The sequence below is a fragment of the Pongo abelii genome, chromosome 23, assembly GCF_028885655.2.
Source record: "Pongo abelii isolate AG06213 chromosome 23, NHGRI_mPonAbe1-v2.0_pri, whole genome shotgun sequence".
NCBI classification, from domain to species: Eukaryota; Metazoa; Chordata; class Mammalia; order Primates; family Hominidae; genus Pongo; species Pongo abelii.
The window spans coordinates 35270604-35297252 of NC_085929.1; the positions used below are offsets into that span (position 1 = coordinate 35270604).

Here is a 26649-nt window from a genome sequence, read left to right on the forward strand (position 1 = left end):
CTCTGAGGCTCTTCTTACCTAAACCTTCCTGCCCATTTCTTTTCACAGGAGTGAGACCTGCTTCGAGGTCTAAAGGACTCCCTGCCTCCTCTGCCTCTCTTTATCATCCACTGGTGTTTCTTCCACAAATCTTGTACGTCTAATCCCTTCTTTGGCCCTGCTTCTTGGAGAATTTGAAATGACACATCTGTATTTTTTAGAACTTTATTTTTGTTTTTATTTTTTTGAGACAGGTCTCACTCTGTCACCCAGGCTGGAGTGCAGTGGCGCAGTCTCGGCTCACTGCAGCGGTGCAATCTCGGCTCACTGCAGCCTCCACCTCCTGGATTCAAGTGATTCTCCTGCCTCAGCTTCCCAAGTAGCTGGGATTACAGGCATGCACCACCAAGCCTGGCTAATTTTTGTATTTTTAGTAGAGACGGGGTTTCACCATGTTGGTCAGGCTGGTCTCAAACACCTGACCTCAGGTCACCCACCTGCCTTGGCCTCCCAAAGTGCTGGGATTACTTGGCCTCCCAAAGTGCTGGGATTACAGGCATGAGCCACCAGGCCTGGCTTTTTTTTTTTTTTTTTTTTTTTTTTTTGAGACAGGGTCTCACTCTGTTGCCCAGGCTGGAGTGCAGTGGTACAATCATGTCTCACTGCAGCCTCAACCTCCTGGACTCAAGCAATCCTCCCACCTTGGCCTCACAAAGCATTGGGATTGCAGGTATGAGCCACCGTGTGCGGCCTTAGAACTTTTTGCAGTAGAAGTAGGCATTGTCCAGGATGTGGAAATCCTACTAATTTATTCCATTTCACCAGAGGAAATGTATAATTACCACCAGCAGGCAAGAGAACTTTTCAGGAAGCTGGTGGCCAAACCTGGGCATTGTACATATGGATGTTGAAATCAACAAACATCAGTTGAAAATGTGGGTTGCTCCTGACTAGAGCCTAATAATAAATTAGAATGTGCCCAATATAAAAACCGCTTTGAGTAGGAGAGGTTATGGCAAGGGCAAAAAATGTGAAGCAACTTGTACAAAAATGCTGCAAATAGATGAGAAACAGAAGAAGCTTCCTGAAGTTCTTACAGTGGCAGCACTGATGTTGCTTCAGTCCATCACAAGCAGGCCAAAGCAAGGGGCTGAGAAAAAAGGCAAAATGCAAAAATAGGTAAGTTAGACTTCATCAAAATTTAAAACTTTTGTGCATCAAAGGACACCATCAAGAATGTGAAAAGGCAGTCCCAGCTACTCAGGATGAGCAGGGAGGATCACTTGAGCCTAGGAGTTCAAGGTTACAGTGCCCCATGATCATGCCTGTGAATAGCCACTGCACTACCACCTGGGCAACAGGTGGTATTTTATTTATTTATTTATTTAAATAAATAAAACTTAAAAATAAGGAAAGAAAGGGCCAGGTGCGATGGCTCATGTCTGTAATCCCAGCACTTTGGGAAGCCGAGGCTGGCGGATCACCTGAGGTCGGGAGTTCGGGACCAGCCTGACCGACATGGAGAAACCCTGTCTCTACTAAAAACACAAAATCAGCCGGGCATGGTGGTGCATGCCTGTAATCCTAGCTACTTGGGAAGGCTGAGGCAGGCGAATCACTTGAACCTGGGAAGTGGAGGTTGCAGTGAGCCAAGATCGCACCATTGTACTCCAGAGTAAAACTCTGTCTCAAAAATAAATAAATAAATAAATAATAAGGAAAGAAAGAAACTGGCCAGGTGCCGTGGCTCACGCCTGTATCCTAGCACATTGGGAGAGCGAGGCAAGTGGATCGCTTGAAGCCAGGAGTTTGAGATCAGCCTGGGCAACATAGCAAGACCCTGTCTCTATGAAAAATAAAATAAAATTAGCAGGGCATGGTGGCGCATGTCTGTAGTTCCAGCTACTTGAAAGGCTGAGGTGGGAGGATGGCTTGAGTCCAGGAGTTTGACGCAACAGTGGGCTATGATCTGATCACACCACTGCACTCCAGCCTGGGCAACAGATTGAGATCCCATCTTGAAAAAAAACAAGAAAAACAAACAAAACAAAACAAAACAAAAAACAGAAAGTGAAAAAACAACCCATAGAATGGATGGAAGCAAATATTTGCAAATCATATATCTGATAAGGGTTTAGTAACCAGACTATATAAAGAACTCTTACAACTAAACAATAAAAGACAAATAACAATTTGTTATTAAAACTATTAAAAATGGGTAAAGGATTTGAATACACATTTCTCCAAAGAAGATACACAAATGGTAAGTAATCACATGAAAGACATTAAACAGGCCTGGCGTGGTGGCTCACGCCTGTAATCCCAAGAGGCAGGCGGATCACCAGGAGATAGAGACCATCTTGGCTAACATGGCAAAACCCCGTGTCTACTAAAAGTACAAAAAATTACCCAGGTGTGGTGGTGGGTACCTGTAGTCCCAGGTACTCGGGAGGCTGAGGCAGGAGAATTGTTTGAACCTGGAAGGCGCAGGTTACAGTGAGCCGAGATCACACCGCTGCACTCTAGCCTGGGCAACAGAGCAAGACTCTGTCTGGAAAAAAAAAAAAAAAAAAAGACAGTAAACATCATTAGTTATTAGGGAAACGCAAATCAAAACCACAGTGAGATACAACTTCATACCCACTAGGATGGCTGTAATCACAAAGAGAGAAAACAAGAAGTGTTCTTCAACATGTGGAGAAATTGGAACTCTCATATATTGCTGGTAGAAATACAAAATGGTGTGGCTGCTTTGAAAACGAGTATGGCAATTCCTTAAGAGTTAAACATAGTTATCATATAATCCAACAATTCCACTCCTAGGTATATACTCGAGAATTGAAAACTTATGCCTGCACTAAACATATGAATATTCATAGTAGCATTATGCATAATAACCAACATTGAATGGATAAACAAATGTGGTCTATTCATACAATGGAGTATTATTCAGCAATAAACAGGAATGACATACAACATGGATGGACCTTGAAAGCACTGTGTTAAGTGAAAGAAGCCAGACCCAAAAGCCTGGCCAACGTGGTGAAATCCCGTCTCTACTAAAAATACAAAATTTAGCCAGGCGTGGTGGCACACGTCTGTAATCCCAGCTACTCAAGAGGCTGAGGCAGGAGAATCACTTGAACCTGGCAGGCGGAGGTTGCAGTGAGCTGAGATCATGCCACTGCACTCCAGCCTGGATGACAGAATGAGACTCTGGAAAAGAAAGAGAGAGAGAGAGAGAGAGAGGGATGTAGGAAGGGAGGGAGGGAGGGGAAGGAAAGAAGGAAAGAAAGGAAAGAAAGAAAGGAAAGGAAGGAAAGGAAGAGAATTTAAGCAATATACATATATCACAGTAACTCTGGAAAATAAAGAAGATAAAAAGTTTCCGTTAAGGGAGGAACCATGTTTGTCTTATTCATTGTAACAATCCTTGTACCCAACAAAGTGCTTGGCACATAGGTGCTCAAGATATACATGTTGAGTGAATGAGTAAATCATAGATGCATCACTGTAATAGCACAAGTTTAAGCGTATTGGGGACTTCTTCTCCCTCTCCAAACATTAGGTTTATTTATTGTTTTTAGTACTTTTATTCTACTTATAAAAGTAATACATGTTGATTGTAGAAAACTTGGAAAATTAAAAAGCAAACCAAAAAGAAAATGAAAATCACCTGTGTTTCTACCACTTAGAGAAAAATCCACTATTAATATTTTATGTTTTTCCTTCCAGGTTTTATTCTGGGCATATATATGTTTGGAGGTGTGTGTATGTTTGGGGAACCTTTGAATTTGGAAGTACCAAGGTGAGGAGAGACTTATGGAATTTAGAAGCTTTGGCAGGAACTAAGCATTGTTTCTTAGAATGAGCAGCTCTTTCTACTTGAAAGGCTGAGGCAGAGGATCGCTTGATCCCAGGGGTTTGAAGCTGGCTGCAGTGAGCTATGATCACACCACTACTCTCTAGCCTAGGTGACACAGCGAGAGTCTGTAAAAAATAATAATAATAATAAAAAGAAAAGAACAGGCCGTGTGAGGTTGCCACACCTGTAATCCTAGCACATTGAGAGGCTGAGGTGGGAAGATTACTTGAGGTCAGGAGTTTGAGACCAGTCTGGCCAACATGGTGAAACCCTGTCTCTAATAAAAATACAAAAATTAGTCAGGCATGGTAATGGATGCCTGTAGTCCCAGCTACCTGGGAGGCTGAGGCAGGAGAATCACTTGAACCTGGGAGGCAGAGGCAGGAGAATCACTTGAACCTGGGAGGCAGAGGTTGCAGTGAACCGAGATCGTGCCACTGTACTCTAGCCTAGGTGACAGAGTAAGACTCTATCTCAAAAACAACAACAACAAACAAAAACAGTTCCTTAAGGTGAGAGACAAATTTATCAAATAAAATGTAAAAGCCATGAGTTTAGTAACAGCAATTTTTCTGTCATTTTTTCCCTCAGTGAACATTGGTACTTATTTTAGTGGAATTAAAAGTAGCAGGCTGAGTGCAGTGTCTCACACTTGTAATCTCAACGCTCTGGGAAGCCAAGGCAGGAGAATCTCTTGAGGCCGAGAGTTTGAGACCATCCTGGACAACATAGTGAGACCCCATTTCTATTTTTATATATATATATATATATATATATATATATATATATTAGCTGAGAATGGTGCCATGCACCTGTAGTCTCAGCTACTCTGGAAGCTGTGGCAGGAAAATCGCTTGAACCCAGCAGTTTGAGGTTACAGTGAGCTATGGCTGTGCCATTGCACTCCAGCCTGGTGACAGAGCATGAGCCTATCTCTAAAAACAAAACAAAACAAAATAAAATAAAAATGATAAAAATTAGCCCAGCATGATGGCACACATCTATAGTTCCAGAGGCTGGAACTACCAGCTATTCTGGAAGCTGATATGGGAGAGTCATGTGAGCCCAGGAAGTTGAGGCTGCAGTGAGCCATGATTGAGCGACTGCACTCCAGCCTGGTTGACAGAGTGAGGCTGTCTCTGTTTTTTGTTTTTTGAGACAGAGTCTCGCTCTGTTGCCCAGGCTGGAGTGCAGTGGTACCATCTCAGCTCACTGCAAGCTCTGCCTCCCTGGTTCATGCCATTCTCCTGCCTCAGCCTGCCAAGTAGCTGGGACTACAGGCGCCCACCACCACGCCTGGCTAATTTTTTGTATTTTTAGTAGAGACGGGGTTTCACTGTGTTAGCCAGGATGGTCTCCATCTCCTGACCTCGTGACCACCCGCCTTGGCCTCCCAAAGTGCTGGGATTACAGGCGTGAGCCACTGCACCCGGCCAGCTGTCTCTGTTAAAAAAGAAAGTAGGCCAGGCGCAGTGGCTCACACCTGTAATCCCAGCACTTTAGGAGGCCGAAGCAGGTGGATCACTTGAGGTCAGGAGTTCAAGACCAGCCTGACCAACATGGTGAAACCCCATCCCCACTAAAAATAAATTAGCTAGGCATGGTGGCACATGCCTGTTAATACCAGCTACTCAGGAGGCTGAGGCAGGAGAAGCACTTGAACCCAGGAGGTGGAGGTCACAGTGAGCTGAGATCATGCCACAGCACTCCAGCCTGGGCAACAGGGTGAGACTCCATCTCAAAAAAAAGAAAAAAAGAAAAAACAGTAGCTTTAACATACTGTTACAGCCCACTTAATCCTGGGGTCATCTTTTGGGGCAATCTTAGCCATCCTAGCCTTAGGCCTGAAAGGAAGCCAGCATGACTTTGGAGCACAGTCATCAAATGAATGTCCTTGGGTTGGGAAGCTGAAGCTCTGGGTCTGATATCTGTACTGCTGCTAACTCACTGTATGACCTCACATGAGGCTCTTTCCACCTGTACCTCTCGCAGCTCTATAAGGAACGACCCAGGCCAGAAACCTGCCAAATCCTGTCCAGTACTATGATCTACAAAACGGATCTGCCTCAGGAAAGCCAGGGAAGGTGGGGCTGGATGGAGTGTGTTCCAGCTGGAACATCTGCTCTGGGCCAGGCACAGTGGGGAAAGCCAAGGTGGATTCACTATGGCCCTGCTCTCATGATTGGGGTGAGTCACATTTTTATGATTAATAAGCCACAGCACGTTCAAGTCCCCACTAATTCAAATATTTACTAGGGGTATATTCTGTGCCATTCAAAGGCATATGGATACATAAGATAAATAAGACACAGTCCTTACCCTCAAGGAGTTAAGTGTGGACAGGGATTGATAAAACTGTGAAGTCAAGGAGACCTTTGTGAAATAGGGTGTAGAAAGTAAAAGTTCCTCTTCAAAGTTTCCCTTCTTGTTAAAGAATAAATCACAACTGTTAAAAATAACAGTTTCTTTTAAAGATTAACTTTATGCTAGACATGCTCACAGGCAGGTAGTACATTCTACGTCATACTTTAACCAAGATATCTGTGCTGGACGTGCTCACAGGCATGTCCCAGCTCGCAGCCTATACCCATTCCTTATTTAGGAATATTATTACTTTTTAAAAATCCTTTCATGAGCAACTTCCTCTTTTCCTTTGTCTTTCCATTGCTTTTACCTATTTAGAAAAGTTTAACGTTATTAGCCAATCAGGTTTTAGTTTAAATTTTGAGGTCTGGCTCCAGCCAATGGAGATAGGACACAGTAGCAGGGACGAACTGCGTAAGGGATAAAAATTGCTTCCCTCCTTTATTCAGGTGTGCTCTTGCCATTGTTCCATCTGCAGTGAGCACCCTTTCTGCAGAAAGTAAAAATTACCTTGCTGAGAGATTTAAATTTATGTTCGAGTGCTATTTCTTTACAGCACCAGGGAACAAGCATTCTGTTTCTAAATAAACATTTCACATATAACATAGGGGAAGTGTAGCTTGGATGGGGATTGGCTATATCCAGAAGGGCATTTCTGGTAGAGAAAACATCTTGCATAAAGGCAGGCAGCCTGTGGCAGACACTACTGCCTAGAGAAATCTTTTTTTTTTTTTGAGACAGAGTTTCACTCTTGTTGCCCAGGCTGGAGTGCAATGGTGCAATGTTGGCTCACTGCAACCTCCACCTCCCAGGTTCAAGCGATTCTCTGGCCTCAGCCTCCCGAGTAGCTGGGATTACAGGCATGTGTCACCATGCCTGGCTAATTTATTTTTGGTAGAGACAGGGTTTCTTCATGTTGTTCAGGTTGGTCTCGAACTCCCGACCTCAGGTGATCCACCTGCCTCAGCCTCCCAAAGTGCTGGGATTACAGGCATGAGCCACCGCGCCTGGCCTTTTTTTTTTTTTTTTTTTTTTTTGAGAGGGACTCTCACTCTGCCACCCAGGCTGGAGTGCAATGGTGCAACCTGGGATCACTGCAACCTCTGTCTCCCAGGTTCAAGCGATTCTCCTGCCTCAGCCTCAGCCTCCAGAGTAGCTGGGATCACAGCAACTGCCACCACACCTGGTTAATTTTTGTACTTTTGGTAGACATGAGGTTTTGCCATGTTGGTCAGGCTGGTCTCAAACTCCTGACCTCAACTGATCCACCTGCATCGGCCTCCCAAGGTCGTGGGATTACAGGCGTGAGCCACCACGCCTGGTCTGCTTAGAGACCTCTTAATGTCTATTCTTCCTTACTAAATTAGAATAACAGAATTTCAATTTACTCCATCAGGACAGCCGTGTACATAGCTAGAAAAACGGTATTTCCCGTGGCTCTTTTGCAGCCACAGTTGACCACGTGACTGAGATCTTACCAACGAGGTGTCGACAGAAGGTGCTAGGAGAAGCTTTTGAATAAAATCATTTATTTATTTATTTATTTATTTATTATTTTTAGAGATAGAATCTTGCTCTGTCACCCAGGCTGGAGTGCAGTAGCACTATCATAGCTCACTACATCCTTAAACTCCTGGGCCCAGGTGATACTCTGGTCTCGGCCTGCCATGCGTCACCACGCTCAGCTAATTTTTAAATTTTTTTTGTAGAGACAAAACCTTGCTGTGTTGCCCAGGCTGGTATCAAACTCCTGGCCTCAAGAAGATCCTCCCACCTCAACCTCTCAAAGTGTTGGTATTACAGACGTGAGCCACTGCGCCCTGCTGTGTTCTGTTCTTATTGCCCATGACAATTAAAGTTAGCTCTATCTCATCTCCGTGACCATCACAAACACATGCTATTAATTTTGCTCACCCAAATCTCTGTGCTCTGACTTCTGGGCACCTAGTACTGGCTAATGAGTTGTGAGCTGGGCCAGAGCATAGAATTGCTGGTGTGAGACCTTTCGAGAGTTCTATCTCACTCTGTCGTGGCAACCAGCAATATTCAAAATGAGGGCTACTGCTAGGCATGCTGGCTCATGCCTGTAATCCCAGCGACTCAGGAGGCCAAGGGTGGGAGGATCGCTTGAGGCCAGGAGTTTGAGACTAGCCTGGGTAACATAGTGAGACTCTGTATCCAAAAAAAAAAAAAAGTCTACTTTGGTGTCATCCTGGCTTTTGGAGGGAGGTGATGTGAAACTGCCAGGTGCCATGTAATGGATATATAGTGTGAGGCAGCAATACACCTTTTTTTTTTTTTTGGAGACAGAGTCTCTGTTGCCCAGGCCGGAGTGTGGTGGTGTGATCTTGGCTCACTGCAAACTCTGTCTTCCAGGTTCAAGTGATTCTTCTTCTGCCTCAGCCTCCAGAGTAGCTGGGACTATAGGTGTGCACCACCATGCCTGGCTAATTTTTGTATTTTTGGTAGAGATGGGGTTTTGCCATGTTGGCCAGGCTGGTCTCAAACCCCTGTAAGCCACTGCGCCTGGCAGCAGTACACGTTTTATAAATTGATACATAATATTGCACATATTGATGGGGACATATATTTCACATATTGATGGGGACATGTGAGTATCTGTTACAGTCACAGAATGTGTAATGATCAAGTCAGGGTATTTGGGGTATCCATCACCTTGAGGACTTACCAGTTCTTTCTTTTCCTTCCTTCTTCCTTTCCTTTCCTTCCTTCTTCCTTTCCTTTCCTTCCTTCTTCCTTCCTTCCTCCCTCCTTCCCTTCCCTCCCCTCCCCCCTCCCCTTCCCCCTCTCCTCCTCTCCCCCCTCCCCTCCCTTCCCCTCCCCCCTCCCCTCCCCTCCCTTCCCTTCCCCCCTCCCCTCCCTTCCCTTCCCCCCTCCCCTCCCTTCCCTTCTCCCCTCCCCTCCCCTCCCCTTCCTTCCCTTCCCCACTACCCTCCCCTCCCCTCCCTTCCCTTCCCTTTCCTTCGACGGACTCTTGCTGTGTCACCCAGGCTGAAGGGGCTGGAGTGCAGCGGCTCCATCTCTGCTCACTGCAACCTCGGCCTCCTGAGTTCAAGTGATTCTCCTGCCTCAGCCTCCCAAGTAGTTGGGATTACAGGCACCCGCTACCATGTCCAGCTAATTTTTGTATTTTTAGTAGAGATGGAGTTTCACCATGTTGGCCAGGCTGGTCTTGAACTCCTGACCTCAGGTGATCCATCTACCTTGGCCTCCCAAAGTGCTGGGATTACAGGTGTGAGCCACCGTGCCCAGCCCGAGGACTTACCATTTCTAAGTGTTGGGAACATTTCAAGTCCTCTCTTCTAGCTGCTTTGAAATACACAGTCCATTGTTGCTGAGTATAGTCACTTTACTCTGCCATCAAACATTAGAACTTTTTCTATCTAACTGTATGTTTGATAACCCACCTCTCTTCATCACCGCCCTCCCATCCATACACCCATCCCAGCCTCCGGTACATGCCATTCTACTCTCTGACTCTTTGAGATCAGCTTTTTAGCTCCCACACAAGTGAGGACATCCAATATTCGTCTTTTTGTGCCTGACTTATTTCAATTATACCATAATGACCTCCAGTTCCATCCATGTTACTGTAAATAACATGATTTCATTCTTTTTCTTTTTTTTTTTTTTTTGATACAGGGTCTCCCTTTGTTGCCCAGGCTGGAATGCAGTGGCGTGATCACGGCACACTGCAGCCTTCAATTCCTGAGCTCAAGCGATCTTTCTGCCTCAGCCTCCCGAGTAGCTAAAACTACTGGTACACAGCACCACACTTGGCTAATTTTAAAAGACTTTTGGTAGAGATGGAGTCTCCTATGTTGCCCAGGCTGGGGCTGTTACCTGCAGCATAATCTAGCCTATCCTGTCTACTAAAGGCACTGAATTTGAGAGACAGTACTGTAATATAATGAGGCCATCTAGATGTTCCAGAATATGTTTATATGGTGTTATTTATATTATTAAAACAAAAGTTAAAATTATCATAAGCAGAATGATATTGTGGTTGTATAGGAAAATGTCCTTATTCTTAGGAGACGTATTTTGAGTGCATAGGAGTTTTTTGGTTTGTTTGTTTGTTTGTTTTTGAGACAGAGTCTCGCCCTCTCGCCCAGGCTGGAGTATAGTGGCGTAATCTCAGCTCACTGCAACTTCTGCCCCCTGAGTTCAAGTGATTCTTGTGCCTCAGCCACCCATGTAGCTGAGATTACAGGAGTGCACCACCGTGCCTGACTAATATTTGTATTTTTAGTAGAGACAGAGATTCGCCATGTTGTTCAGGCTGGTCTCGAACTCCTGGCCTCAAGTGATCCTCCTGCCCCAGCCTCCCAAAGTGCTGGGATTACAGACTTGAGCCACCACTCCCAGCCTGAGTGCTTAGGAGTTTGTTGTTGTTGCTGTTGTTGTTGTTGTTGTTGTTTTAGTCTTCATATCTGAAACTTACTTTCAAATGGTTCAGGAAAAGTGAAACAGAAAGGGTAAAAGTTAATAATTTGCAATGCTCAATGAAAGCTATACATACTGTTCTTTCCACTTTTCTGTAGGTTTGAAATTTTAGAAAAGAAAACAAAGATTATCATAAAGAACTCAGGGGTCCAGGCACGGTGGTTCATGCCTGTAATCCCAGCATTTTGGGAGGCCCAGGCAGGTGGATCACTTGACGTCAGGTGTTCAGGATCAGTGTAGCCAAAATGGTGAAACCCCGTCTTTACTAAAAATACAAAAAAAATTAGCTGGGCATGGTGGAACATGCCTGTAATCCCAGCTACTCGAGAGGCTGAGGCGGGAGAATCACTTGAATGCTGGAGGTGGAGGTTTCAGTGAGCCGAGATCGTGCCACTGCACTCCAGTTTGGGTGACAGAGCAAGACTCCGCCTCAAAAAACAAACAAACGGAAAAAAGAACTCAAGGAGCGCCAAGAATATATCATTAGTTCTGGGTATGAGAAACCACTATGGTCAGTAAGGGACACTGAAGTATTTTTAGTACAGAAGAAACAGGACCAGATTTGATTTTTTTTTTTTTTTTTTTTTTTTTTTTTTTGAGATGAAGTCTTGCTCTGTTGCCCAGGCTGGAGTGCAATGGTGCGATCTCGGCTCACCTCAACTTCCACGTCCCGGGTTCAAGCAATTCTCCTGCCTCAGCCTCCCGGGTAGGTGGGATTACAGGCACCCACCACCATGTATGGCTAATTTTTGTATTTTTAGTAGAGACAGGGCTTCACTATTTGGCCAGGCTGGTCTCAAACTCCTGACCTCAAGTGATCCACCTGCCTCAGCCTCCCAAAGTGCTGGGATTACAGGTGTGAGCCACCACGCCTAGCCCAGGACCAGATTTTTCATCTGAAAGATCAGGCTAGGAGCAAGAGAACAACCTGGACCAGTCTGTGAGCTAGGCAAGAGTGGCATGGGGACAGGAGGGGGCAATGGATCTGGAACACATTTGGGAAGTAGAGTGGACAGGGCTTCCTGAGAGCTTATGAGTGGTAGAACTGAGGGTCAATTTTCTTTCTTCAAAGTCTAGCCCTGTGCTACCTAATACAGTGGCCATTGGGCCCACCGTGCTATTTAAATTTAATTAATAACAGGCTGAGTGGTGTGATTAACACCTGTAATCCCAGCACTTTGGGAGGCTGAGGCGGGAGGATCACTTGAGGTCAGGAGTTCAAGACCAGTCTGACCAATGCAGTGAAACTTCGTCTCTACTAAAAATACAAAAATTAGGTGAGCATGGTGGCAGGTGCCTGTAATCCCAGCTACTCGGGAAGGTGAGGCAGGAGAATCGATTGAATCGAGAAGACGGAGGTTGCAGTGAGCCGAGATGGTGCCACTGCTCTCCAGCCTGGGCAACAGAGTGAGTAAGACTCCATCTCAAAAAATAAAATAAAAATAAATAAATAAATTTAATTAACAACAGGCCAAGTGTTGTGATTCACACCTATAATCCCAGCACTTTGGAAGAGGCTGAGGCAAGAGAATTGCTTAAGGCCAGGACTTCAAGATCAGCCTGGGCAATATAGTGAGACCCCATCTATACAAAAAAATTGTTTAAAAATTAGCCAGGCATGGTGGTGCACAGGAGTCTCAGTTAGTCCTAGCCACTCAGGAGGCTGAGGTGGCAGGATTGCTTGAGCCCAGGAGTTCAAGGCTGCAGTAGCTATGATCATGCCACTGCACTCCAAGCCTGGGTGGCAGAATGAGATCCTGTCTCAAAAATAAGTAAATGAATGAGTGAATGAAGAAGTAAATAAATACTTTAATTCATAACAATTAACATAAAATTAAGCTGGGCATGGTGGCTCAAGCCTGTAATCCCAGCACTTTGGGAGGCCGAGGCAGGCGGATCACGAGGTCAGGAGATCGAGACCGTCCTGGCTAACATGGTGAAACCCCGTCTCTATTAAAATATACGAAAAAAATTAGCCAGGCGTGGTGGTGGGCGCCTGTAGTCCCAGCTACTCGGGAGGCTGAGGCAGGAGAATGGCATGAACCCGGGAGGCAGAGCTTGCAGTGAGCCGAGATCTCGCCACTGCACTCCAGCCTGGGGGACAGAGTGAGACTCCGTCTCAAAACAACAACAACAACAACAACAAAGAAACAAACAAAACCATAAAATTAAAAATTCAGTTCCACAGCCCCATGAGCCACCTTTCAAGCACTCAACAGCCATAGCTGGCTACTGGCCATAGCATAGGGCAGTGCAACTACAGTCATGTACCACGTAATGACATTTCAGTCGATGATAGACGGCATAGACAAAAGTCTTCCCATAACATTATAATACTGTATTTTTACTGTATCTTTTCTATGTTTAGATGTGTTTAGATACACAAATACTTGCCATTGCGTTACAATTGCCTACAGTATTCAGTGCAACAACATGCTTTACAGGTTTGTAGCCTAGGAGCAATAGGCTACACCATATAGTCTAGGTGTAGAGTAGGCTACACCAGCTAGGTTTGTGCAAATGCCCTCCAGGCTCACATGGTGAAATCGCCTAATGATGCATTTCTCAGAAGGCGTTCCTCATCATGTGATGCACAAGTGTGGAACATTTCCATCATTGTGGAAGTTCCATTGGATCACACTGGTCTATACTTTTCCCATTTCATTATGCTGTTCCCCTTGCCCACTTCCTAATGATCACACACGGAGCCCTGTTCTCTAGAAGCTCACAGACAACCAGGAACCGAAGGTCATTAATACAATGTAGAACTGTGTTGAGATACATTAGAAAGATGTGGGGAGCTTTCTGTGGGAGTTCAGAGGAGGAAACAAGTATTTCTGGGAGAAAGTAGCTTTAGTAGAAACTTGCAGATGACAGGAAAGAGAAGAGGGGTGTCGGGGGAGGCATGAGAACCTGCTGAAACAGGATCATTCCTTGCTTTCCCCAGAAGAGAGGTTGTAAGTTTATTTGTTTATTTATTTTTATCTTTATTTTTATTTATTTATTTTTGAGACAGAGTCTTGCTCTGTCACCCAGGCTGGAGTGCAGTGGCACGATCTCGGTTCACTACAACCTCTGTCTCCTGGGTTCAAGCAATTCTCCTGTCTCAGTTTCCTGAGTAGCTGGGACTACAGGTGCATGCCACCACGCCTGGCTAATTTATGTATTTTTAGTAGAGACGGGGTTTTGCCATGTTGGCCAGGCTGGTCTCGAACTCCTAACCTCAGGTGATCCACCCGCCTTGGCCCCCCAAAGCTCTTGGATTACAGGCGTAAGCCACTGCGCCTGGTGGATTTGTTTATTTATTTGGTTTTAAAAACGGTGTCTTGCTTTGTCACCCAGGCTGGAGTGTAATGGTGCGATCACGGGTTACCGTAGCCTCAAATTCCTGGTCTCAAGTGACCCTCCCACCCCAACCTACGAAGTAGCTGAGACTACAGACACACACCACCATACGTGGCTAATTATTTTATTTTTCGTAGAGATGGGGATCTCACTATCTTGCCCAGGCTGGTCTTGAACTCCGGGGCACCTTCTTGCTGTGTGCTCACATGACCTCTTCTCCATATGCTTGTGGGAAAGAGAGAGACAGCTCTCTGGTATTGCTTCTTATAAGGGCACTAACACTTATAAGGGATCAGGATCCCACCCTTAAGACCTTATTTTACCTTAATGACTTCTTTTTTTTTTTTTTGAGATGGAGTCTTGCTCTGTTGCCAGGCTGGAGTGCAGTGGCGTGATCTTGGCTCACTGCAACCTCCACCTCCTGGGTTCAAGCGATTCTCTTGCCTCAGCCTCCCGAGTAGCTGGGACTACAGGTATGTGCCACCACGCTTGGCTAATTTTTTGTATTTTTAGTAGAGATGGGGTTTCACATTAGCCAGGATGGTCTCGATCTCCTGACCTTGTGATCCGCCGTCTCCCAAAGTGCTGGGATTACAGGCAGGAGCCACCGCTTCCGGCCACCTTAATTACTTCTTTATAGGCCCTATCTCCACATCCAGTCATGTTGGGGGTTGGGGCTTCAACATATGAATCTTGGGGGCGGGAGGAACACAGATATTCATTTCATAAGACCAACATACCAAGTATTTGGTTATTAACATGTTTCTCATCCATCTCCCCCAGTTAGAGTCTGGTCTCCCTAAGAGAAGGGACTCCATTTTGGCCACTATGGCATCTCCTGCACCAATAATGGTACCTGACACATAGGAGATGCTCCATGAGTATTTGTTGAGTGAAAGAAAAAAAGAGGTGGGTTAGTGGTTGTGGCAGCCAAGTGCTACTAAATCCCAACATCTGGAAAATGGGACTAGCACAATAGATGTTAAAGACCATTATCCTTCTCATTAATATTTATTAATCCTAAGGGTATTTGGCATATCAACTAAAGTTTCTGCCTTTAAATAGTTTATATTCTAACGGAGGAAAGACTTAAGTGCATTTTGCTCTGTGTTGTATAGCATGTACTATGTTGGATCATCCCTCTTTAAAGGAAATTGTTTCTTAGTTTATCACTCTGTGATAAGCGTCTTGAATATAGGAGTCAAAGTTTAGAACTTGGTTCTATTTCTGACTTCACCACTAACTTGCCGTATGCTCTGCTGAATCCCTTTCCCTCTACCGACCTTGCCTTCCTCTATTGTGAAATAAAGTGTTGCGATTTGAATTAAGATCTTTGAGATCAATTCTTTGCAGCTGGAAAATGTTACGACTTGCCTAGCGTGTTGTTCCTGTTTCTAGCACTAGGGGGCAATACAAGCAGCACCTTGCAACACATTCTGCTGTTACAATTCCTGCCGTCAGGTTAGAGTTGACACAGAAAGATGATTGCTCTCCGCTTTGGTTATCCCACCTCTTTTGAAACTGTAAGCTCACAAATTTGAGCCTTCTACCAGACTAGTGAGAGACAGAAACTTTCATCAAAGGGAACAGGACTGGCTAGCCCATGAAATCTTGGACCCATCACTTTTGAGTCTGTTGTGGACTATGTATGTGGTTAGGGAGATGGCATGTGGCTAATAGATTGTCTGTGAGTGACAAATGGACACCCCAAAGGAGGAAAACTGAGATGTAGACTTAGATTTTGTTTAGAAGAGAAAAACAATTTAGTAACACCATCTTGCTATGATGTTGGACTGAGATCAGTATGTGGTTGGAAGGTCCATGGAGGCTGTGCATACAGAGCAGGAGCCATGGCCATGAACCCTAGGAGACCTGCACTGAAGTCCCAGCTTGTCCAATGAAGTGCTGCGTGACCCTGGGCAAGTTACTTCCCATATGAGAATCAACCTTCTACCTACACAAGTAGGAGGGACCTATACATAGCCAACACATACCCCATATACATTCCTACCTTGAAATAAGTTACATTCTAAAAGAGGAAAGACTTATGTGCATTTTGTTGTGTGTTTTATAGCATGTACTATGTTGGATCATTGCTTCTTTTAAGGAAATTGTTTTTTGTTTTTTTTTTTGAAATGGAGTCTCGCTAATTCACGCCATTCTCTTGCCTCAGCCTCCCGAGTAGCTGGGACTACAGGCGCCCACCACCAAGCCCAGCTAATTTTTTGTATTTTTTTAGTAGAAACAGGGTTTCACCGTGTTAGCCAAGATGGTCTCGATCTCCTGGCCTCGTGATCCACCCGCCTCCGCCTCCCAAAGTGCTGGGATTACAGGCGCGAGCCACCACGCCCGGCCGGAAATTGTTTCTTAAATTGTCACTTTGTGTTAAGTGTCTTGTATATGGGAGTAAAGAGACCAGGACAGGTATCTCTTACCAAACGTAGGAGCCTTTCCTACCAAGTCCAGACATAGAAACAGCCTCGGAGTCCTTTTTAACATTACAGCTGGTAAGAGTTGGCCCTTGAGGGGAAACCTTTTTGCCATCTCTATTAACCTTAGATTATTTCTTCTTCTCTTCTCCTTCCTCTTCTTTTTTTTTTTTTTTTTTTTTTTTAGAGATGGGCTCTCACTATGTTGCCCAGGCTGGTCTCAAACTCCTGGCCTCAAGTGATCCACCCACCTCAGACTCCCAAAGTGCTGGGATTACAAGCGTGAGCCACTGAGCCCAGGCTGACCTTAGATTATTTCTAAAAGTCCTTTCAATACCAGCATTGTATGGTAATGGGGCTTTAATAGCAGAGACCTCTCTGTTATTGATCAACTTTGGCTGATTCTGGATGGTTTGGGGTCAATATTTCAATGACTTTGTACATTGGGTAGAGACAGACAAGTTTATCGCTTTACTTGATTATAATGCTTATCAAGGGTGGAAGAACATTACACTCTAGCCCACTGGTTTAGCTAAAAGGCATTACTTTTGTGGCGAGGTTGGTAGCCACAGTTCCAAAGTAATTAAGAGGTAGGAGATCACATACTCAGCTTTGCCCTTGGCCTTTAGAATGTCGCTTGGAATTTTTCAGATCTAATACAGAACATGGCTATTTAAATTTAGGAACAGGACCAGGCGTGGTGACTCACACCTCTAATCCTAGCACTTTGGGAGATCGAGGTGGGCAGATTGCTTGAGCTCAGGCGTTCGAGACCAGTCTGGCCAACATGGCAAAATCCCATCTCTACTAAAAATACAAAAATTAGCCGGGCATGGTGGCGTGTACCTGTAATCCCAGCTACTCAGGTGGCTGAGTCAGGAGAATCACTTCAACCCGGGAGGCGGATGCTGCAGTGAGTGGAGATCGCACCACTGCACTCCAGCCTGGGCAACAGGGTGAGACCCTGTCTCAAAAAATTAATTAATTAATTAATTAAGGTACTTATTTAATAAGAACCTTATCAGGTTCAAATATCAGATTCTTCTAGGTAAATCTGAAATTAACTCAGATTTCTTTACTGGAAGATATCACCATCATATGGTATCATTACCACTCAGTAAAAAATGGGTGCAAGTAAACATGTCCTGATTAATGTCATGTTATTACTCAACTAGAAGTCAGAAGACCTAGGTTCTAATCTGGTCTCACCCTTTACAAGTGAAGTGACTAAACCTCTCAGAGATTCAGTTTCCCTGTCTTTAAAATGGAAATAATTATACCTGCCCTATCTATCTCAGGTTGTGAGGGTCAAATGAGATTATATAATACACTATACGACTCCAAAGAAAAATGATACATATTTATTTTTTAACAGATGGGGTGTCACTATGTTGCCCAGGCTGGAATGTAGTGGCTATTCACTGGCATGATCATAGTGCGCTGTACCCTCTAACTGCTTTCTGCTGTTTTCTGATATGAGCTTGAATCGGTGCGGTCAATTGGAGAGGGGCCTTCAGGTTGGGCTGTGGGTGAGTCACTGAGTGGAAATAAATCCTGATGGTGGCAAATACGGAGTGTTGGTTTAATTGTCCAAAAAAACAAAGTGTATGCTCCTGACCCAGAAACTTTATTTTAAAAGTTAATTTTTTATAAATGAAATATTTATTAGGCAATTATTTATGACAATTACTTTAGATTCAGCAGCATGTCACTTTGCCATAGTGTTTTTTTCTTCTTTGAGACAGGGTCTCACCATGTTGCCCAGGCTGGTCTCAAACTCCTGGGCTCAAGTAATCCTTCCACCTCAGCCTCCCAAAGTGCTGGGATTAAAGAAATGAGCCACCACGCCTGGCATGCCATAGTGTTTTATTTGGTTTTTAATACAATCATCCTGGCTTTTTAATTAGAATTTACATGGTATATTTCTTTCCATCCTTTCATTTTTTGTGTGTGTGATTTTTTTTTTTTTTTTTTTGAGACAGAGTCTCGCTCTGTCGCCCAGGCTGGAGTGCAGTGGCATGATCTCAGCTCACTGCAACCTCTCTCTCCCGGGTTTAAGCAATTCTTCTGCCTCAGCCTGCCAAGTAGCTGGGATTACAGGAACACGCCACCATGCCCAGCTAATTTTTGTATTTTTAGTAGAGACGGTTTCTCCATGTTGACCGGACTGGTCTTGAACTCCTGACCTCAGGTGATCCGCCCACCTCAGTCTCCCAAAGTGCTGGGATTACAGGTGTGAGCCACAGCGCCTGGCCTGTGATTATTTTTTACTGTGATAAAACGTACATAACATAAAATTTGCCATTTTAACCATTTTAAAGTGGCATTAAACACATTCACAATGTTATGCAACCATCATCACTGTCAATCTCCAGAAATTTTTTTTTTTTTTTTTTTGGGACGGAGTCTGGCTCTGTCGCCCAGGCTGGAGTGCAGTGGCGCGATCTCGGCTCACAGCAAGCTCCGCCTTCCGGGTTCATGCCATTCTCCCGCCTCAGCCTCCTGAGTAGCTGGGACTACAGGCGCCCGCCACCACGCCCGGCTAATTTTTTGTATTTTTAGTAGAGACGGGGTTTCATCATGTTAGCCAGGATGGTCTCGATCTCCTGACCTCGTGATCCGCCCGCCTCAGCCTCCCAAAGTGCTGGGATTACAGGCGTGAGCCACCGCGCCCGGCCTCCAGAAATTTTTTATCTTCCCAAACAGAAACTCTATACCCATTCAACAATAACCCCCCATTTCTCCTTCACGCAGCTTCTAGTAACCACTATTCTACCCTCTGTCTCTGACTATGCCTATTTTAGGTACCGAATACAAGTGGGATCACGTAATATTTGTCCTTCTGTGTCTGGCTTGTTTCACTTAGCATGATGTTTTCCAGGTTCTTGCATGTTGTAGCATGAATCAGAATTCATTTCTTTTTAAGGTTCAATTATATTCTGTTGAATGTCTACATCACATTGTGTATCCATTCATCTGTTCATGAACAGTTGGGTTGTTTCCACCTTTTGGCTATTTTAAATAATGCTGCTATGAACATTTCGTACAAGTCCCTGCTTTCAATTCTTTTGGGCATATACCTAGGAGGTGAATCGATGGACCATATGGTAATTTTTTTTTTTTTTTTTTTTTAGACAGAATCTCGTTCTGTTGCCCAGGCTGGAGTGCAGTGGCGCGATCTTGGCTCACTGCAAGCTGCGCCTCCCAGGTTCACGCCATTCTCCTGCCTCAGCCTCCTGAGTAGCTGGGACTACAGGCACCCACCACCACGCCCATCTAATTTTTTGTATTTTTAGTAGAGATGGGGTTTCACCATTTTAGCCGGGATGTTCTCAATCTCCTGACCTTGTGATCCTCCCAAAGTGCTGGGATTATAGGTGTGAGCCACCACGCCCAGCCCTCATATGGTAATTTTATGATTAACTTTTTGAGGAACTGCCTAACTTTTCCATAACAGCTCACCACTTTACATCCTACCAGCAATAAACAAGGGTTTCCATTTCTCTGCATTCTCACCAACACTTTTTTTTTTTTTTTGAGACACAGTTTCACTCTGTTACCCAGGCTGGAGTGCAGTGGTGTGATCTCGGCTCACTGCAACCTCTGCCTCCCAGGTTCAAGCATTTCTCATGCCTCAGCCTCCCAAGTATCTGGGATTACAGGTGCGTGCCACCACACCTGGCTAATTTTTGTATTTTTGTTTTTTTTTTTTTGAGACAGAGTCTCCCTCTGTCTCCCAGGCTGGAGTGCAGTGGTGCGATCTCAGCTCACTACAAGCTCCACCTCCCAGGTTCATGCCATTCTCCTGCCTCAGCCTTCCAAGTAGCTGGGACTATGGGCGCCCACCACCACGGCCGGCTAATTTTTTGTATTTTTAGTCTCTATTTTTAGTAGAGACGGGGTTTCACCGTGTTAGCCAGGATGGTCTTGAACTCCTGACCTCCTGATCTGCCCATCTCGGCCTCCCAAAGTGCTGGGATTACAGGAGTGAGCCACTGCGCCCAGTCGATTTTTGCATTTTTAGTAGAGACGGGGTTTCACCATCTTGGCCAGGTTGGTCTCCAACTCCTGACCTCAAGTGATCTGCCCACCTCAGCCTCCCAGAGTGCTGGGATTACAGGTATGAGCCACCACACCCAGTACCTCCCCCCTTTTTTTTTTTTTTTTTGAGACAGAGTCTTGCACTGTCCCCCAGGCTGGAGGGCAGTGGTGCGATCTCGGCTCACTGCAATCTCTGCCTCCCAGGTTCAAGTGATTCTCCTGCCTCAGCCTCCCAAGCAGCTGGGATTACAGGTGCCCGCCACCACACCCAGCTAATTTTTTTTTTGTATTTTTAGTAGAGACAGGGTTTCATTATGTTGGCCAAGCTGGTCTCAAACTCCTGACCTCATGATCTGCCAGCCTCAGCCTCCCAAAGTGCTGGGATTACAGACGTGAGCCACTGTGCTGGTCTTTTTTTTTTTTTTTTTTTTTTTTTAATCATGACCATCCTAGTGGATGTGAAATAATATCTCATTGTGCATTTCCCTGAAGGCTAATAATGCAAAGAATCATTTAATGTACTTGTTGGCCATTGGTATACTATTTTTTTGGTATCATCTCTTTTTTAAAATAAAAAATATTTGAAATACCAGAAGATATATAGGACAACACAACAAACATTTTTGTTCCCACCACATGACTTAAGAAATAGGCCGGGCACGGCGGCTCACGCCTGTAATCCCAGCACTTTGGGAGGCCGAGGCGGGCGGATCACGAGGTCAGGAGATTGAGACCATCTTGGCTAACATGGTGAAACCCCGTCTCTACTAAAAATGCAAAAAATTAGCCCGGCGCAGTGGCAGGCGCCTGTAGTTCCAGCCACTCGGGAGGCTGAGGCAGGAGAATGGCGTGAACCCGGGAGGTGGAGCTTGCAATGAGCCAAGATGGCGCCACTGCACTGCAGCCTGGGCAACAGAGCGAGACTCCAGGCGACAGACAGAGCAAGACTCCGTCTCAAAAAAAAAAAGAAAAGAAATAAAACATTGGCTGGGTGCAATGGCTCACACCTGTAATCCCAGCACTTTGGGAGGCCTAGGTTGGTGAATCACTTGAGCTCACAAGTTTGAAACCAGCCTGGGCAACATGGTGAAACCTCGTCTCTATAAAAAATACAAAAATTAGGTTGGGTGCGGTGGCTCACCCCTGTAATCCCAGCACTTTGGGAGGCTGAGGTGGGCGAATCACAAGGTGAGGAATTCGAAACCAGCCTGACCAACATGGTGAAACCCCGTCTCTACAAAAAATACAAAAATTAGCCGGGCATTCTGGCACGCGCCTGTAATTTCAGCTACTTGGGAGGCTGAGGCAGGAGAATTACTTGAACCCGGGAGGCAGAGGTTGCAGTGAGCTGAGACAGCGCCATTGCACTCCAGCCTGGGCGACAGAGCAAGACTCCATCTCCATAACAACAACAAAAAAATTAACTGCCATGGTGGTGCACACCCACAGTCCCAGCTATTCGGGAGACTGATGTGGGAAGACAGCTTGAGCCCAGGAGGTGGAGGTTGCCGTGAACCAAGGTTGCAGTGAGCCTGGGAGGCAGAGTTTGCAGCACTGCACTCCAGCCTGGGCGACAGAGCCAGACCTTGTCTCAAAAAAAAGACCCCGTCTCTAGAAAAAAATTTAAAAAATTAGCCAGGTGTGTTGGCGCATGCCCATAGTCCTAGCTACTTGGGAGACTGAGGTGGGAGGATTGCTTTGGCCCCAGAAATTTGAGGCTGAAGTAAACGGTGATCATGTCACTGAATTATAGCTTGGGCAACAGAATAAGACTCTGTTTCAAAAAAAAAAAAAAAAGAGAGAGAAAGAGAAAGGAAGGAAGGAAGGGAGGGAGGGAAGGAAGGAAGGAAAAGAAAAGAAAAACATCCCCAAACTGCAGAAAACCCATGTGTTCTTCAATCACTTATTTTTCCCCTCCCCCAAATAAATACTGTCCTAAGCTTGATGTTTATTATTCTCATGTAATTCTTTATAATTTTATTACATCCATACGTATGGCCTAACAAGAAGTGGTATTGTTTTGCATGTTTGTACAGCTTATTTATTTATTTATTTATTTGAGACAGAGTGAGACTCTCGCCCAGGCTGGAGGCAGTGGTTCTATCTTGGCCCACTGCAACCTCCGTCTCCCAGGTTCAAGCGATTCTCATGCCTCAGCCTCCTAAGTACCTGGGACTACAGGTGCCTGCCACCACGTCTGGCTAATTTTTGTATTTTTAGTAGAGATGGGGTTTCATCATGTTGCCCTGGCTGGTCTTGAACTCCTGGGCTCAAGCAATTCACCCATCTCGGCCTCCAAAAGTGTTTGGATTACAGGTGTGAACCAGCACAGTCGGCTGACTTTAATCTTCTTGAAGTTGATTTTTGTGTATGTTGTGATGCAGGAATCTTCCCCTGACACACACACTTTTTTTTTCTATGTGGATAACTAGCTGTTCAATAATCAATGGCAGAGCCAGGCATGGTGGCATGTGCCCATAGCTCCAGCTACTTAAGAGGCCAAGGTAACATCGAGCCCAGGAGTTCAGGGCTGCAGTGAGCCATGATCACACCACTGCACTCCAACCAGAGTGTCAGAGGGAGGCCCTGTCTCAAAAATAAATAAATAAAATAAAAGGAAAAAAAGAAAAAAGGAAAAAAGTCAATGGCAATTGATTAATATCATTTCCCTACTTAAAACCATCCTGGCTGCCCCATCTTCTTGCCTTGGTCTGTTAGGGTTGTACACATTGCCCCGACCGCCCCACCCCTGCCAGCCCCCTGCCACCTCACCTCTCATTGCTCTCCTGTTCTCCAGCCACAAGTACCTTGACCTTCCTTCACTTCTAAAGGGCTGGGCTCTCTATCCTTCACTGATTTTTTTGTTTTGTTTTGTTTTGTTTTGGAGATGTAGTCTTGCTCTGTCACCCAGGCTGGAGTGCAGTGGTGCAGTCTTGGCTCTCTGCAACCTCTGCCTCCCGGGTTCAAGCAATTCTCTGCCTCAGCCTCCCGAGTAGCTGGGATTACAGGCATCTGCCACCACGCCTGGCTAAGTTTTGTATTTTTGGTAGAGACAGGGTTTAGCCATCTTAGCCAGACTGATCCTCCTAAAGTGCTGGGATTACAGGCATGAGCCACGGCACCCGGACTACTGATTTTGTTTTTACTACCTAGCATGCCCATATTCTTCTGGTCTCAGTTGATACTAGTTGCAGTGGGTTGAAAGGTGGCCCTTCCAAAAGATATGTCTGCCTAGAATCTGTAAATGTGATCTCATTTGGGAAAAGTATGAAATTAGGCTGGGCACGGTGGCTCACGCCTGTAATCCTAGCACTTTGGGAGGCCGAGGCGGGCAGATCACTTAAGACCAGGAGTTTGAGACCAGCCTGGCCAACAAGGTGAATCCGCGTCTCTACTAAAAATACAAAAATTAGCTGGCCATGGTGGTGCACGCCTGTAGTCCCAGCTACTCGGGAAGCTGAGGTGAGAGAATCACTTGAACCCATGAGGCAGAGGCTGCAGTGAGCAAGGATCATGCCACTGCACTCCAGCCTGGGTAACAGGGGGAGACTCTGTCTCAAAATAAATAAATAAATAAATAAAATGAAGTCAATGATTTCCAGATGAGATCCTCCTGGATGACCTGGGTAGAGTCTACATCCAATGACAACTGTCCTTATAATAGACATAGGAGGAAAAGACACAGAGCAAAGGGGAAAGTCATGTGAAGATGGAGGCAGAGATTGGAGTGAGGGAGCCACAAGCCAAAGAACTCTGGCAGCCACCAGAAGCTGAAAAAGACAAGGAAGCATCCTCCCCTAGTCTTTGGAGGGAGGATGGCCCTGGTGACACCTTGATTTAGGACTCATGGCCTCCGGAACTGTGAAACAGAGACAGGGTCTCCTTATGTTGTGCAGGCTGATCTCGAAGTCCTGGGCTCAAGTGATCCTCCTGTCTCGGCCTCCCAAAGTGGTGGGATTACAGGTGTGAGCCTCTGTGCCTGGCCTCATTTCTGTTGTTTTAAGCCACCAAGTTTGTGGTAGTTTGCTACAGTAGCCCTGGGAAAATACTAATAGGCAGGAAGCTGGAGCGGGGAGCAGCAAAGTCAGGGGACAGGGAGCCCAGACTAGAGGCTGGAGAAGACCAGGCACGTAGCAGTATGAGGCGTGCTCACCTCCCACACACACCAGGAGCAGGGCAGTCCTCTTACTCATAGGCAGGTCCATTCCCCCAGGGCTAGGAGGATGGGGTCTCTACCTTCACTGATTTTCTTTAGAAAGAAGAAAGAAAGAAGAAAGATAGTGATGGCGGTAAGGACAACAGGGCCCTCGGGAGCACATGGCTATGCTGTGGCCTGGAGAGAGGCAGACTCTTCTCAAAGAGAGGCTAAGGGCCTCTAGCTCTGGCTAGAGCATGGCTACAAGCAAGGTGGCTAACGTCAAGAGACCATGGTGCAGAGGCAGATGCCAGTAGGCTAAAGGACAGTTCTGGAATGGGGCAGTGGGAGGGGTCCTGTGTCTTTGGGCTTCTTTGATCCCTGAGACACTTTGGACAGGACAGAGCCTTGGCCACCAACGGGGTCATGTCTGTTTAAACAAAATTTAACACAGGAGATAAATCATTAACTCATTGAAGAAACAAACAGGAGTGCAGGCCATATCTCTAGCACCAGGACTCAAGAGCCACAGGGATGTTAAAAACTCCTGAATATCAGAAGTGGCTGCCACTCATGGCTTCTGTAAGTGAGTGAAAGCATTTGGTGAGCACCTTGTATAAGTGAGTCTCCGTGCCAGGTGCTGTGGGAACAGATGCATGAAGATGCTCAGAGTCTGTCCTGAGCTTGGAGCTGGGGGAATACGAGCTCACAGCCATTGTGAGCATGCCCATGCCTCTCTCCAGGCCCACCACGGCCCATCCATCATCTTATGTAATTCTCATGCCTCTGAGGTGGGGCAAGGATTGCCTGCATTTCATAGACAAGGAAACCCAAGCTCAGAGAGGGAGAGCAACTTGCCTTGGCCACACAGCTTGTCAGTGGTGGAGAAAAATAAACAGGAGCTGGCTTTTGCAGAAAGGGGAAGAAATTGTTAGGGTTCGAGGATGTGTTTAGGAACTTAAGGGCAGGAAGCACAACTTCCTGAAAGACAGGAGCCAGATCCAGCAAAGCCATCAGGAAGCAAGGCAGCCACTGACCCTGTCTGGGACCATAGAGTCTCCCAATTCTACTTCTCACAGAAGATTTATTTTATTCTTCCCTCTATTTGGAGGTTAAGAGAAAGGGTTCTGCCATTAGATCTGGGTCCAGTCCTGGCTTCACCATTTATTACCTCTGTGATCTCAGGCAAGCCTACTTCCCCACCTACAAAACAGGGATACCACAGTCCCCAGGTAAGGATCACAGGAGAAAACATGGGCAAAGCCATTGGCACAGTGCCTGGCACATAACAAATGCTCAATAAAATCCAAGTTGCTATTATCATTTTACTGGTAGGAAACAGCCTCCCCAGGCCTCCCAGCTCCACAAACACCCATCAACTCACTAGCACCCTCCTTCTGACTTCTTTAGCCAGAAGAAGCAACTATTTCAAGTTGGTATAGCAACTATACCAACTATAGCAAGGGAGAGAGGAAGGGTCATTTCATTCAAACACAGTTTCAGGTATATGTGGACTGGTTTAAAGAAAAGTGGAGGCCGGGTGCGGTGGCTCACACCCGTAATCCCAGCACTTTGGGAGGCCGAGGCAGGCAGATCACGAGGTCAGGAGATCGAGACCATCCTGGCTAATAAGGTGAAACCCCGTCTCTACTAAAAATACAAAAATTAGCCAGGCATGGTGGTGGGCGCCTGTAGTCCCAGCTACTCGGGAGGCTGAGGCGGGAGAATGGTGTAAACCCGGAAGGCAGAGTTTGCAGTGAGCCGAGATTGCGCCACTGCACTCCAGCCTGGGCAACAGAGCAAGACTCCGTCTCAAAAAAAAAAAAAAGAAAAGAAAAGTGGAGGCCTGAGAAGTTAAGTAGACTAGTCAAAAGGTTTCTGTGACAGGAATTTCAGCTGCAGGGTCTTGTGATCAACCTTTCCCGGTTTCTCCATCATGAACACTTGGGGTATTGGAGAGGGCAGTGAAGCTGAGGGAACAGCAGGATGAGGGCTCAGAGGTGGGAAAGGGCCTGGTATGTTTG

General features: G+C 45.7%; 1 protein-coding gene across 8 annotated transcripts in view; it reads left to right on the forward strand.

Annotated features, from left to right (window-relative positions):
* Positions 1-26649, forward strand: part of ZNRF3 (zinc and ring finger 3) — a 257576-nt gene that overhangs the window by 44587 nt on the left and 186340 nt on the right. For 3 of the 8 annotated variants that reach the window (XM_024239980.3, XM_054543268.2, XM_063722830.1), the window contains one exon: positions 5837-6031. The exons of 1 other annotated variant lie outside the window; for it this stretch is intronic. In XM_024239980.3, coding sequence (XP_024095748.3) covers positions 5837-6031 — 195 coding nt within the window. Of the gene's footprint in view, positions 1-48; positions 134-3714; positions 3788-5810; positions 6032-26649 lie in introns of those variants that run through there. 4 more of the 8 variants (XM_054543271.2, XM_054543269.2, XM_054543272.2 and 1 more) reach the window with 3 other exon arrangements.